This window comes from Mauremys reevesii, linkage group 24, assembly GCF_016161935.1.
Source record: "Mauremys reevesii isolate NIE-2019 linkage group 24, ASM1616193v1, whole genome shotgun sequence".
Taxonomy (NCBI): Eukaryota; Metazoa; Chordata; order Testudines; family Geoemydidae; genus Mauremys; species Mauremys reevesii.
This window is the reverse complement of record NC_052646.1, coordinates 14,425,242-14,440,663: the sequence shown is the minus strand read 5'-3', so window position 1 is coordinate 14,440,663 and position 15,422 is coordinate 14,425,242. Positions and strand designations below refer to the sequence as shown.

The following is a 15,422-nucleotide window of genomic DNA, read 5'->3' as shown; positions in this document are numbered from 1 at the left end:
CTGACTTCAAGGGGGGAGCTCCCCGTCCTGAACCCCCTGGCTCCCTCTCAGTTGTCTTTCACTGCAGTACACTCTCCCTGCAGTGTGATCAGATAAATGGACTCAGCATTTGGTTAGCCAGCCGTCTACCGAGTGAGCCTCTGGCCCCCACATCTGATCCCCTTGCAAATGCCTCTGGCCTCACGACTCCCCCAGTTAGGGTGACCAGATGTTATAGGGACAGTCCCGATTTTTGGGTCTTTTTCTTATATAGGCTCCTATTACCTCCCACCCCAGTCCTGATTTTTCACACTTGCTGTCTGGTCACCCTGCCCCCATTGCTTTTATCCCCACGGTACAGAAGGGAAACGGAGGCACAGAGGGACTAAGGGGAGTCTGGAGCAGAGCCGCTCTCCCAAGCCTGAGCCTAGTGCTCTAACTACTGAGCCTGTCGGGCTCTCTGCCGCACCTGGCTGAGCTGTGCTGTTGCCAGCACAGCCGACAACTTTCCTTTCTCAGAAGGATGGATCCCGGGCTGGCACCAGGGCGTTTGCCGGGTTACCGAGGGGGGATGGGTGGGCCCCTGTTCACCTCATCATGGAGGCTGTTTGCTCCATGCCAGCAATGATGCAGCTTCGCTGCCTAGCCAGCCTGTCAGTGAAATCAAACTCCGCCCGGGAACGTGCCGGCTCTGGGTTCGCTTAGCACCACACAGCCTCAGCGAGTGAGTCAGAGGCATCAAGGTGACACTTAGGCATGAAATGCCACTGTCGGTCAGTGCTCAAAGACACTCATCTGTCTGTCCCCCCCCTTATCCATCTGTCCCCTCACACACCGCTCTGTCCCCATACACACCTCAATATGGATCTATCTGCCCCTGTACACACCCCTCTGTCTATCTATCCCCATACACCCCCTCTATCTATCTATCTATCTATCTAAAGATCCTGCTTTCACATTTAGACGTCTGAACACTGAGCAGGTTTAAGTCTTTCCACTAGGAGGCAGTGCACACACACACACACACACACACACACACACACACACACACACACACACACACACACACACACACACTCTCTCTCTCTCTCTCTCTCTCTCTCTCTCTCTCTCTCTCTCCCCAGGCATCCCCCGTCCCGCAGGTGACAGATACCCCAAGCCACAGTTCACAGATGATCCTTTATTGCTACACTACACTCAGGGCTGGCTGCAGGGGGTGCCCTGCCAGTCGGGGCAGCAGCCTGGATCCTTCCAGCAGCTGGGACAGGGTCTGACGTCGAGGAAGGGCCCCTCTGAGCCAGGCCTGGATTCATCTGGAGAAAGTAGGGTTGGCACGAGCAGTGAGACTGGCAGAGATCTGAGGTTTGCAATCTGGGCGCGTGACTCTCGAGCTGGTGCCACTTACAGCCAGCAGTCGCTGCTCTCGGTGGGGACCCCCGTCACCTTGAAATCATTCACCTGGAAGACCCAGCGGCCCTGAACCCCGACATTGCTTGTCTGCCCGATGTTGAGGATGGCGTCGGTGCGGGAGCCCGGGATGTTGTAGAAGTTTTTGTCGTCGCCGCTGTTGAAGCCAGCCTGAGGGCAGAGACATGGGGAGCAAATATTAATGCAATAGCCCATCACAGCACCCCCTACTGCCATGCCGGGGTATTAGGAAAGCACTGACAATGAGAGGAGAGCGCCCCCTACTGAGCCCCTGCCCCTTTCCCTGCAGCCCAGCGCCCCCTGCTGAGCCCCCTACTCCCTGCAGCCCAGCGCCCCCTGATGAGCCCCTGCCCTGCTCCCTGCAGCCCAGCGCCCCCTACTGAGCCCCTGCCCCGCTCCCCGCAGCCCAGCGCCCCCTACTGAGCCCCCTACTCCCTGCAGCCCAGCACCCCCTGCTGACCCCCCGCCCTGATCCCCGCAGCCCAGTGCCCCCTACTGAGTCCCTGCCCTGCTCCCTTCAGCCCAGCACCCCCTGCTGAGCCCCTGCCCCTTTCCCTGCAGCCCAGCACCCCCTGCTGAGCCCCCACCCAGCTCCTTGCAGCCCAGTGCCCCCTACTGAGCCCCCTACTCCCTGCAGCCCATCACCCCCTGCTGAGCCCCCGCCCCGATCCCCGCAGCACAGCGACCCCTGCTGAGCCCCTGCCCTGGCTCATGCCACCACTTCATGCCGCATTCCTGCGTGTGCTGTATCAGGGGACCTACCTGGGCGGGAGTGCCCCCTAGGCCGGTGTTGGCATCTCCTCTACTCGCTGTGCCCGTGGTCCACTGGATTGTGCCATAGTTCAGCATGATGAAGGTGACTTTGCCGTCGTTTGCCAGCACGGCCTGGAATGTGTTCGTCTGCAGCGGAGAGGGAAGGGACCTGGTGAATCAGTCTGGGAGGTGGGAGGGGACTCCTGCGTAGGGGGGTCGTGGGAGGGCAAGGCCAGGTGCCGGGGGGGGGGGCTGGCCCATGGCAGCCTAGCCCTGGCCTCCCCATGGGGTCCTCCATCCAGCTGTGCTAAGTATCCCGGCCAATGAAACCCACCGGTCAGTAGATGGGATAGATTCATCTATGGGGAGCCCCCTAGTGGTGACCAGAGGAGCTGCACAGCTGCAGGAACCTCAGCTCCTGCGACCCTGCTAGCCAGTCCCCTGGAGAGCCCCCTAGTGGCGAACATGGGCAATGCAGCCCGGGAGCTGCACAGCAGCAGGAACCACAGGGTCCTGTCTGGGTCCAGCAGCCCCGCTAGCCAGTCTCCCTCCCTGTCTCTCCCCTGCCCCTAGGGGCTTGGCGGGGGCCTTGGGGAATAGGCACCACCTACCTTCTGGGAGGTGGAGCCGTAGTAGGCCACACGGTCCCAGGTGGCCACGAAGGCCCACGTGGCGGTGAAGGGGATCTCTGGGAAGTACTGGTTGATGTCTCTGGTGAGGCGGCGCAGCAGCTCGGGGTCCCGGGTCTCCCGGTAGTAGACGTCCCCACTCAGGTTGTTGTTCACATCACCCCAGTAGGGGGCCACAAAGGGTCGGCCATCAGCCAAGGGGAAGGGGTCGGGGGTGTACTGGGAGACGGACACACCAAAGGACACCACGCCATTGTTGTTCACCTGTGGGGGTGGGGAGCAGAGTGGTGGATGTAGGAACACAGCAGAGCATGGCTAACCCCCTCCTTGCAGCATCTCCGAAAGATGGAGATCCCTCCCCGCCACTGGGGCAAGGGTTGGTTCCCCTCCCTAGCACAAAGTCAGCCCTCGTTTCCAGCCTGGATTTGTCCAGCTTCATCTCCCAGCCATCGGCTCTCACTCTGCCGGGTCTGCTGGGTTCAGGAGCTCTCTGCACTGAGCAAGCTCCTCCCCAGGGAGGCTGTCATAAATAAACAGATCAGGGTTAAGGTCTCTTTTACCTGGAAAGGGTTAACAAGCTCAGTAACCTGAGAAACACCTGACCAGAGGACCAATCAAGGGACAGGATAATTTCAAATCTCTGTGGAGGGAAGCCTTTGTCTGTGTTCTTTGTTGGATTGTGCGTTCTCTTTTTGGATCTAAGAGAGGCCAGACATGTCTCCAAGTTCTCCTGGAGTAGTTCCTACTATCCAATAGTGAGTATTAATTAGAAAGGCGGATTAGTCTTATAATTTGATTTCTACATTTGCAATTGTGTGTTTGCTATAGAATTTCTTTAATTCTGTACTGTTATTGCTTTTACTGAGAAAGAAAGGGGGGATTCTCTCCAGAGATTGATAAGTTTAGACTCTGTGTATTGTTCTATCTTGGTATTACAGAGACAGTTACTTTCTTTTTATTCTTTAATAAATCTTTTCTGTTAAGGACTTGGTTGATCTTTCCTTAGGTAAATTCTCAGGGAAAGGGGAGGAGGGAGGCATCCCTCTGTAGTTGGATCCCGGTATCTCTCCTAGGAAAAGGGAGGGGGGAGGAAGCAGGGGGGAATGGTTTATTTCTCCTAGGTGTAAGAACTCCATGGATTTGGGGCTCTTGGGATCCCCAAGGATTTTGGGGAAGGACTGTGTCCCAATACACGTACATTATTGGGTGGTGGCAGCTTTTACCAGATCTAAACTAGGATTTTAGTTTAGGGGAGTCCATGCAGGTCCCCATTTTGGAACCCAACAGCTCTAAGTGGGGGTGAGACCTATGACAGAGGCGCTGATAGACTGGGATCAAATCCCCTCTTGGCCTTCTGCGGAGAAACTGAGCAGAGCCAGCAACTTATGGCTGGCTGTCTAAATACTGTTGGTACAATAGATAAACAGACAGACGGTGTCTATGGGGATAGATAGATAGGGCAGAAAATTACACCCTGAGCCCTAGGAATTGTGTACGGGTGGGTACTTACATTGACAGGGTTATGCTTAAGCCAGTGGTTCTCAAGCTTTTGTCCTAGTGACCCCTTTCACACAGCAAGCCTCGGAGTGCGACCCCCTCCCTTATACATTAAAAACACTTTTTTGTATATTTAACACCATTATAAATGCTGGAGGCAAAGCGGGATTTGGGGTGGAGGTTGACAGCTCACGACCCTCCATGTAATAACCTTGTGACCCCCTGAGGGGTCCTGAACCCCAGTTTGAGAACCCCTGGCCTAAGCCCTAGGAACAGGGTAAGAGTGGGTACCCTAGAGTGTAAGGTTACCCCTGAGCCCACAGAAGGGTAAGGGTGGGTACCTATATTAAGAGGGTTGTGCCTTGAGCCCTAGGAATTAGGTAGAGGTGGGTGCCCTAGAGTGTGCATGTGAGAGAGAATTTTGTGTGGGAAACAGCATGGATCAATAGCTAGCCCTGTGTGGCACCCTATGGCTGGCTGCCTGTGAGCCGTGTGCCTTGGGGTTGGCGGTGGGATAGGCCCTGCTGTACGTACATAGAGAGAACGGTGCTCCTTGCTGTAGAAGGTGAAGGTCATGGAGATGGGGATCTCCGGTGATGACCCATCGTCAGCTTTGGGGTTCCGCTGGTCGCTTTGGGCTGGTCCATAGGGATACAGCAAGGAGTCTGGGGTAGGGAGAATGTGTCTTGTGAGAGCCCGGAGCACCTCCTCCCTGTTGGGTCCCAATTGGCCCCCGGAGAGCCACCTCCCACCTCATTCCCAGCCTGATGCCCTTTGGGATCAGCAGTGCCCCTGTGTGGTGTCAGGAGCTGCTTTGGGAGAGGTCCCCATTGGCCTTTGTATTCCAGAGCCATGCTGAAACAAACCAAGTCCCCCAGTCCTCACTCTGATCCTCCCCATCCATAACATAGACCTCCACCCCGATTCTCCACCCCACCCCTAATACAGGCCCTACCCTGATCTTCCCCCCTCACTCCATCCCTAACATAGCTCCCGATCCGATTCCCACCCTGATTCTCCAACTAGCACTAATACAGGCCCTACCTTGATCTTCCCCCCTCACTCCATCCCTAACATAGCCCCAAGCCGATCCCCACCCTGATTCTCCAACCAGCACTAACACAGGCCCCTACCCCAATCCCCACCCCTAACACATCCCCCCACCTTGATTCTCCAACCACCCCTAATACAGGCCCCTACCCTGACCAGTTTTGGGCCCCACACTACAAGAAGGATGTGGAAAAATTGGAAAGAGTCCAGTGGAGGGCAACAAAAATGGTTAGGGGGCTGGAGCACATGACTTATGAGGAGAGGCTGAGGGAACTGGGATTGTTTAGTCTGCAGAAGAGAAGAATGAGGGAGGATTTGATAGCTGCTTTCAACTACCTGAAAGGGGATTCCAAAGAGGATGGAGCTCCGCTGTTCTCAGTAGTGGCAAATTACAGAACAAGGAGTAATGGTGTCAAGTTGCAGTGGAGGAGGTTTAGGTTGGGTATTTGGAAAAAACTTTTTCACTAGGAGGGTGGTGAAGCACTGGAATGGGTTACCTAGGGAGGTGGTGGAATCTCCATCCTTAGAGGTTTTTAAGGCTCGGCTTAACAAACCCTGGCTGGAATGATTTAGTTGGGGATTGGTCCTGCTTTGAGCAGGGGGTTGGACTAGATACCTCCTGAGATCCCTTCCAACCCTGAGATTCTATGATTCTATGATCTTCCCCCCTCACTCCATCCCTAGCATAGCCCCTGACCTGATCCCCACCCCAATTCAACCACCCCTAATACAGGCCTCTACCCCAATCCCCACTCCAACACAACCCCCACCCTGATTCTCCACCCCCACCCCTTATACAAGTCCCTACCCTGATCCCCATGCTACCTTGATTTCACACCCGTAACATAACCCCCTACCCCAATTCTCCACCCCACCCTTAATACAGCCCCCTTCCTTGATCCTCACCTAGGGTTGCCAACTTTATAATTGCACAAAATCGAACACCCTTGTCCCGTCCCCCACCCTGCCCATCTTCTCTGAGACCCTGTCCCTTCTCTGAGGCCCCGCCCCCACTCACTCTCTCCCCCCTCTCTCCGTTGCTCGCTCTTCCCCACCCTCATTCATTTTCACTGGGCTGGGGAAGGGGGTCGGATTGCGGGCTCCAGCCAGGTAGCGCTTATCTCAGGTGGCTCCCGGTTGGTAGCATAATGAGGTGGGAGAGGTGAGGGCTCCAGCTGGGGGTGCAGGCTTTGGGCTGGGGCCAGAATTGAGGGGTTCAGGGTCTGGGAGGGGGCTCCAGACTGGGGCAGGGGTGTGGGGTGTGGGAGGAGGTGAGGGCTCTGGCTGGGGGTGTGGATTCTGGGGTGAGAATGGGTATGAGGAGTTTGGGGTGCAGGAAGGGGCTCTGGGCTGGGGTATGGGGTTGGGATGCGGGAGGGGGTGCAGGGTGCAGGCTCTGGGAGGGAGTTTGGGTGCGGGAGGGGGTTCCGACCCGGGGCCGGGGTTGGGATGTAAAAGGCGGTTTGGGATGTGGGCTCCGGCCGAGCGGCGCTTACCTCCTGGTCGATGACGCAGAGAGGCTAAGACAGGCTCCCTGCCTGCCCTGGCTCCGCGCTGCTCCCGGAAGCAGCTGGCATGTCCCCCCTCTGGCTCCTAGGCATAGGTGTGGCCAGGCGGTTCTGTGTGGTGCGCACTGCCTGTGCCCGCAGACACCGCCCCCGCAGCTCTCATTGGCCACAGTTCACAGCCAATGGGAGCTGCGGAGCCAGTGCTGGGGGCAGCACATGGAACTTCCCTGATTGCCTCTGCACCTAGGGGCCGGACATGCTGGCTGCTTCCAGGGAGTTGCGAAGAGCCAGGGCAGACAGGGAGCCTCCTTAGTCCCACTGTGCCGCCGACCGGACTTTTAACAGCCTGGTCAGCAGCACTGACTAGAGCCGCCAGGGTCCCTTTTTGACCAGGTGTTCCGGTCAAAAACCAGACACCTGGCAACTCTATCCCTCCGTCTCCGTCCCTAACATGCCCCCTGACTTGAACCCCACCCCGATTCTCTACCCTTGCCTAATACAGGCCCCTACCCCAATCCTCACCCTGAACCTCCCCATCCTTAACATAGCCCCCCACCTGATTCCCACCCTAATTCTCCACCCACCCCTAATACAGGCCCCTACCCTAATCCCTACCCCTAACACAGACCGCCTCTCGGATTCTCCACCCACCGCTAATACGGGCCCCTACCCCAATCCTCACCCTGAGCCTCCCCATCCTTAACATAGCCCCCAACCCGATTCCCACCCTAATTCTCCACCCACCCCTAATACAGGCCCCTACCCCAATCCTCACCCTGAACCTTCCCATCCTTAACATAGCCCCCAACCCGATTCCCACCCCAATTCTCCACTCACCCCTAATACAGGCCCATACCCGAATCCTCACCCCTCACACAGCCCCCCTCCCTGATTCTCCACCCTCTGCTAATACAGTCCCCCACCCTGATTCTCCACCCCCACCCCTAATACAGGCCCATACCCCAATCCTCACTCCAACACAGAGCCCCACTCTGATGCTCCTCCCCAATCCCAGAACAGGCCCCTACCCCAATCCTCACCCCTCACTCCCCATCCCTAACATAGCCCCCATCCAATCCCCACCCTGATTCTCCACCCCAGCCATAATACAGGCCCCCCACCCAGATTCTCCACCCCCACCCTTAATACAGGCCGCTATCTCGATCGTCACCCCTCTCTCCCCATCCCTAAGATAGCCCCCAATCCGATTCCTACCCTGATTCTTCACCCACATCTCTAATACAGGCCCCCTACCCTGATCCCCACGTCACCCATAATACAGCCCCCACCCTGATTTCCCACCCCGAACACGCCCTACCCCGATTCTCCACCCCCATTTCTAATACAGGCTCCACTTCCCACCCTGGTCCCAACCTCATCCCTAATATTGGCCCCCCATTCCAATCCGTTCTTACCTTCTGCCATCTCCACAGGGGCTGGCAGCACCAACCCTAGAGTGGGGAGGGAACAGACTGTCAGCCCCAGGGCACAGTGACACCAGCCCCCCCACACCTGCTGGCCTCCAGACCCAGCGGTGAGCCTGGGCTCCACTCACCCAGCAGCAGGAAAGCGACAGAGGTTTTCATCTCGGCCAATCCCTTCGATTGGGAGCCGCCGGGCTGGGATGTGCGAGTGAAACAGCAGCTGGACTGCGGAGGCCAGGAGAGGGAGTTAGGGTGATGGAAGTTAGGGTAGTTAGCTAGTCAATCTAGTGACCTCTCTACACACCCCACACCCCATACACACCCCACTCTCTATGTCTGTACAACATCTATCTATCTATCTATCTATCTATCTATCTATCTATCTATCTATCTATCTATCTATCCCCATACACCCCCTCTATCTATCTATCTATCTATCTATCTATCCCCACCCCCCCATCTATCTATCTATCTATCTATCTATCTATTCCTATACACAACCATCTCTCTATCTCTCCCACCACACAAGGGTTGTGTCCAGGATTTCTCAGGATCATCCCTTTGGGAAGTTTATAAGGATGCTCAGCAGATTCGGCCAGATGGCCAGTTTTCTGGGCTCAGGACTGTCCCGGATGTCCCATTTTTTTCCTACCTACAAGATGGTAACCTTATCTCCCACACTCATCCATATATCAGTCACCCCACCCCATCCATAGGCATCTTAGCCACCTTCTGTAAATATTAGTCAATTCATTTCCCACCTCGGTTGGTTGGCAGTGTCCACAGCACAGCACAAAGATGGGCAGGGACTGGCTTGTAGTTACACAGGTGCATAAGGAAATAACTTCTGAATTCCAACCCCCCTGCTTCAATCCACTAAGCCACATTCCCATCTAAGACCAGGGGTCCTGACCCCAGCCCCTCCTGCTCTAAACCACTAGACCCCACTCCGCTCCCAGAGCTGGGGATTGAACCCAGGAGTCCTGACTCCCAGCCCCACACTCTGCAAGCCTTTCTATAGAAATGCTAATAAATAATATAATTAGTTAGTGGGTGCACAGAAATCTGGGTAGGTGAGCGCACATGTGGCTGCTCCTCTGTGGTATCTCTCAAACCTTCCAGAGCATCACGGTCAAGGCGCTTAGTTTGGATTTTGGAGAGCTGTGTTCTAATCCCAGTGGTCCCACCAACTCCCTGTGTGACCACAGTCATGTCATTTAGCCTCTTGTGCCTCAGTTTCCACATATGAGAAGTAATAGTCTTCCCTGTGTAGATGAGGAGCTTTTCAGGGTGTTGACTGTCTCTTACTGTGTGTCTGTGCAGCACCCGGCACAACAGGGCCCTAATCTTGGTCAGGGTCTGTGCAGCGCCTGGCACAACGGGGGACCTGATCTCAGTCGGGGTCACAATGGGGGGCCCTGATCTTGGTTGGGCTCTGGGCAATGGCTGGTACAATTTTGCCCTGATCTCTCACAGATCCTACTGAAATACAATGCACTCACCGGCTGGGTCCGATCCGTTCAGCGTCTCCGACTTGCCCCGAATGAAACTCTCCAGCCAGCTGTTTCTCTTTATTTCAACTGGGACTGGGCTGGGAAACAGGAGTGCCCTCCTCCCCTGATCTGTCCCTCCCACCCCGTGTGGTTCTGGACAGCAGCCCAGCTATTGCTGCTGTGTGTGTGTGTGTGTTTGTTTGTTTGGCCTAATGAGAGATTCCAGTGGAGGAACAGGGAAGCCCAGTGACACTGTGAGGGTGCGACTGAATTAGAGTTAAGGATAAACCTGCAGCCACAAGGCCAGGGAGATGGACCCCTGGCAGGGCCGCCCAGAGGGGGGGGCAAAGGGGGCAATTTGCCCCGGGCCCCAGGCTCCGCAGGGGCCCCCAAGAGAACAGTGGAGGCTCCCGCCTCCGCCCCTCTCCTGGACCCTCAGCGCACCAAGCGCCGAGTCTTCGCCGGGGCCCCTGAGCCCCGCCCCGCTCCGAGCCGCGTGGTCAGGGGGTGGGGCTGGGAGCTCCGGGCTGAGCTCAGCTGCCTCCGGTCGGCGTGGAGCTCGCAGCCCCGCCCCCTCACCACGCGGCTCTGAGCGGGACGGAGCTCAGCCCTGCCGGCCACACGCTGCGGCTGTTTCGGCGAGGCGCTGAGGCTCCGGGTGAGGAGGGAGCCGGGGGTAAGAGGCTGGGGCCGGGGCGGGGGAAGCGGGACCCGCCGCCGAAGCGCAGCCCGGTCTTCGGCGGCGGGGGGCCCCTTCCGTTCCGGGACCCGCCGCCGAAGTGCCCCGAAGACCCGCGGCGGGGACCCCTCCCCCGCCGAATTACCGCCGAAGACCGGGCTGCACTTCAGCAGCGGGTCCCGCTTCGGCGGTAATTCGGCGGCGGGGGGCTCCCGCCGCGGGTCTTCGGGGCACTTCGGCGGCAGGTCCCGGAACGGAAGGGCCCCCCGCCACCGAAGACCCCGGGCCCCCGGAATCCTCTGGGCGGCCCTGACCACTGGGGAGACTCCCCTGCCATCCACCTCTTCTGGCCAAGGTCCTGGCCATGCTCACTGCTGTCAGGACCCCTGAGGCCATGGCCTGGGTGGGGAGGCAGGGCCAGATTTCCAATTAAGTCCTGGGTGTGACGTTGCACTCTAAGCAGCAGTTCTGCAGAAAAGGACCTGGGGATTATAGTGGATGAGAAGCTGGATATGAGTCAGCAGTGTGCCCTTGTTGCCAAGAAGGCTAAAGGCATATTGGGCTGCATTAGTAGGAGCATTGCCAGCAGATCGAGGGAAGTGATTATTCCCCTCTATTTGGCACTGGTGAGGTCACACCTGGAGTACTGCGTCCAGTTTTGGTCCCCCCACTACAGAAGGGATGTGGACAAATTGGAGAAAGTCCAGTAGAGGACACTGAAAATGATTAGGGGGCCCTTAATAAGTTTATACCTCCTGAGGTCCCTTCCAACCCTAATCTTCTATTATATGTTCATGGAAATATGCTTATGAGTGTAAATATGACATAACTGTAATACACTTTGTGCTAGAGATGCCATGTAACATATCTCTGCAAAGGTTATGATCTACTAAATATATTCATCCTATTTGTAAGCATGTAGCATTTTTATATCTGAAGTTATGAGCGTTGGCTCTATTCATGTATTTGAAATGTTTGCTGTAGGAAACACATAAGGGAGATTTGGCCAACATATTGTGAAGGGAGGATTCAGGTACTGGGAGAACTTAACTAACAATGGACTTTGAGAGCCACCAATCCACAGCTGAACTTTCCTGGGAAGGTTCAAACTAACATGTAAAGAATGGCGGCGGCCTGCAAAAAGCTGAATGATTCATGGACATGTGAGTTGCCCAAGTGGCTACAAACTCCATCTTGTTGCTGTGATTTTGCACAGAAGAACAAAGGGGTTTCTGCCCACAAGAGAGAGAATATAAAAGGCCCCGGAAGCCTCTCCATTTTGTCTTCAGCTGGCTTAAGAGATGCCTGAAAGAAACTGGAACAAAAGACGGTAACTATGGGCGTGTGAGTGATTGTTGCACCCAGGCCATAAACAACAATGTTGGTCTGAAAAGGATGGTTCCTGAAATAACATCTAGGGTGAGAAGTTAGTATTTGTAACTAGATCCTTAGTGTATTAAGTTAGCCTTGCGTGTTTTGTTTTATTTTGCTTGGTAACTTACTTTGTTCTGTCTGTTATTACTTGAAACCAGTTAAATCCTACTTTTTATACTTAATAAAATCACTTTTGCTTATTAATTAATCCAGAGTAAGTAATTAATACCTGGGGGAGCAAACGGCTGTGCATATCTATCAGTTGTAACAAAGTTCCTCCTCTACCTTGGTGGGTCCTGCACTTATTGGCAGATTTGCTCACCTCAGTGATCTTCCCCACAGTCTGGATCAACCCCTCCTGTGTCTGATCAGGAGTTGGGAGGTTTGGGGGGAACTCGGGCCTGCCCTCTACTCCGGGTTCCAGCCCAGGGCCCTGTGGATTGCAGCTGTCTATAGTGCCTCCTGTAACAGCTGCATGACAGCTACAACTCCCTGAGCTACTTCCCCATGGCCTCCTCCAAACACCTTCTTTATCCTCACCACAGGACCTTCCTCCTGGTGTCTGATAACACTTGTACACCTTAGTCCTCCAGCAGACACCCTCTCACTCTCAGCTCCTGGTGCCTCTTGCTCCCAGCTCCTCACATGCACTTCCTCTCCTCTGGCTCCCCCTCGCCTGACTGGAGTGAGCTCCTTTTTAAACCCAGGTGCCCTGATTAGCCTGCCTTGATTGGCTGCAGGTGATCTAATCAGCCTGTCTGCCGTAATTGGTTCTAGCAGGTTCCTGATTACTCTAGTGCAGCCCCTGCTCTGGTCACTCAGGGAACAGAAAACTACTCATCCAGTGACCAATATATTTGCCCTCTATCAGACTCCTGGACCCCACTGGTCTGGGTCTGTCACACAGTGTTATAAAGGGTGGACAATTTATGAGCTTACCCCGTATAAGCTTTATACAGCTCCATGTGTTCATGTATTAACCTATAGGTGTTAACCTGCTTAATCTTGGTTTCTCACTTTTAAATTCTTTATTTACTTCCCTGCCATTGAGTCGCAGCTCCTGTCTCCTAATGTGCTCCGTGAACCATTCTATTTTTAACTTAATCCAATTTACCAATTCAGTGACAGTATTGTTTGCGACTTTCCCCTCCAGACTTCCAGTGAACCACCCAATGACCACAGACTCCGATAAGGTTCGAAGGCCCCCGGCCAGGTTTATTGCCAAATGAAACACAGTCTCTAGGTCCCCAGATCAGATGTCTACAGTTCTACTAGTACATATGTGCTCCCTGACAATGGACCGGCTCAGTCAGTGGCAGGATTTACCCCCGCTCCTTAGGCCAGACAAAGACACCTCTTCAGAGGTACATTCTCATACACAGGTACAAACAAGTTACACGTCACTCCCGACGTATTGAGGTACAACCCCTCTATGCAGTAAGGTGCCGCCTCTCAACTGGTACATGTTGGTTCGAACAAACAACTCTATCCATCATATTCTCCTTTTGACCCTGTCTTTGGGATGTGTCAGCATGTTCCTTGTTATCTGTGTGGAATGTACTAGTATCAGAGTGTTCTTGGTCCCATCCTGGTACATGTTTATATCTCAGGTGTCCAGTAACTTTTAGCCCTCTCCTTGCCAGACTATGAGCAGGGCCTGCCTCTTGCTCACAGTTTAACTTTGCTTTATGTCAGGGTTAGACAATCTGTGGCACGTGTGCCAAAGGCGGCACGCGAGCTGATTTTCAATGGCACTCACACTGCACTTGGTAAGGCAACTCCCATCTTTTCATGTGCTGGGTATTTATACCTGCTACTGTATTTTCCACTCCATGCAATTCTGAACCACTTAAAGGAGGGGAAAGTGATCAGGAACAGTCAGCATGGATTCACCAAGGGCAAGTCATGCCTGACTAACCTAATTGCCTTCTATGATGAGATAACCGGCTCTGTGGATGAGGGGAAAGCAGTGGATGTGCTATTTCTGGACTTTAGCAAAGCCTTTGATACAGTCTCCCACAGTATTCTTGCCAGCAAGTTAAAGAAGTCTGGGCTGGATGAATGGACGGTAAGGTGGATAGAAAACTGGCTAGATGGTCGGGCTCAACGGGTAGTGATCAATGGTTCCATGTCTAGTTGGCAGCCGGTATCAAGTGGAGTGCCCCAAGGGTCGGTGCTGGGGCCGGTTTTGTTCATTATCTTCATTAACGATCTGGAGGATGGTGTGGGACTGCACCCTTAGCAAGTTTGCAGATGACACTAAACTGGGAGGAGTGGTTGATACACTGGAGGGTAGGGCTAGGATACAGAGGGACCTAGACAAATTAGAGGATTGGGCCAAAAGAAATATGATGAGGTTCAACAAGGACAAGTGCAGAATCCTGCACTTAGGACGGAAGAATCCCATGCACTGCTACAGACTAGGGACCGAATGGCTGGGCAGCTGTTCTGCAGAAAAGGACCTAGGGGTTACGGTGGACGAAAAGCTGAATATGAGTCAACAGTGTGCCCTTGTTGCCAAGAAGGCTAATGGCATTTTGGGTTGTATAAGTAGGGGCATTTCCAGCAGATCGAGGGATGTGATCATTCCCCTCTAGTCAGCACTGGTGAGGCCTCATTTGGAGTACTGTGTCCAGTTTTGGGCCCCACACTACAAGAAGGATGTGGATAAATTGGAGAGAGTCCAGCGGAGGGCAACAAAAATGATTAGGGGGCTGGAGCACATGACTTATGAGGAGAGGCTGAGGGAACTGAGATTGTTTAGCCTGCAGAAGAGAAGAATGAGGGGGGATTTGATAGCTGCTTTCAACTACCTGAAAGGGGGTTCCAAAAAGGATGGATCTAGACTGTTCTCAGTGGTAGAAGATGACAGAACAAGGAGTAATGGTCTCAAGTTGCAGAGGGGGAGCTTTAGGTTGGACATTAGGAAAAACTTTTTCATTAGTAGGGTGGTGAAGTACTGGAATGGGTTCCCTAGGGAGTTGGTGGAATCTCCTTCCTTAGAGGTTTTTAAGGTCAGGCTTGACAAAGCCTGGCTGGGATGATTTAGTTGGGTTTGGTCCTGCTTTGAGCAGGGGGTTGGACTAGATCCCGCCTGAGGTCACTTCCAACCCTGAGATTCTATGATTCTATGAAGTGGGTTCTAGCCCACAAAAGCTTACGCCCAAGCAAATTTGTTAGTCTCTAAGGTGCCACAAGGACTCCTTGTTGTTTTTGAAAAAATTGGGTGTGTTTAGTCTGTAAAAGAGAAGGCTGAGAGGGGACATGATGACAGTTTTCAAGTATGTAAAAGGTTGTTACAAGGAGGAGGAAGAAAAATTGTTTTTCTTAGGGGTACGTCTACACTACCCGCCAGATTGGCGGGTAGTGATCGATATATTGGGGATGGATTTATCGCATCTAGTGTAGTAGAAATCTAGTGTAGTGTAAATCGATCCTCGATCACGCTGTTGTCGACTCCTGTACTCCACGGGTGGTTTTGGGTACATGTCATCAGTCGCGCCCTCCCTCCCAGTGAAAGCAACGGCAGACAATTGTTTCACGCCTTTTTTCCTGGCTTACACATGAGAGCCCTTCCACAGCAAGCATGGAGCCCGCTCAGCTCACCG

The 15,422-nt window shown here is 54.1% G+C and overlaps 1 protein-coding gene across 1 annotated transcript; it reads right to left on the bottom strand.

The window, feature by feature from the left end:
- Window positions 1-1,144: 1,144 nt before the first annotated feature.
- LOC120390198 (sushi, nidogen and EGF-like domain-containing protein 1) lies at window positions 1,145-9,914 on the bottom strand. Its single transcript, XM_039512618.1, has 7 exons — window positions 9,771-9,914; window positions 8,400-8,493; window positions 8,260-8,295; window positions 4,821-4,951; window positions 2,772-3,053; window positions 2,170-2,307; window positions 1,145-1,557 (listed from the first exon to the last, which is right to left on the bottom strand). The coding sequence occupies exons 2-7, from the start codon at window positions 8,428-8,430 to the stop codon at window positions 1,381-1,383; spliced, it is 795 nt and encodes a 264-aa protein (XP_039368552.1). The 5' UTR covers window positions 8,431-8,493; window positions 9,771-9,914; the 3' UTR covers window positions 1,145-1,380.
- Between the last annotated feature and the right edge of the window lie 5,508 nt (window positions 9,915-15,422).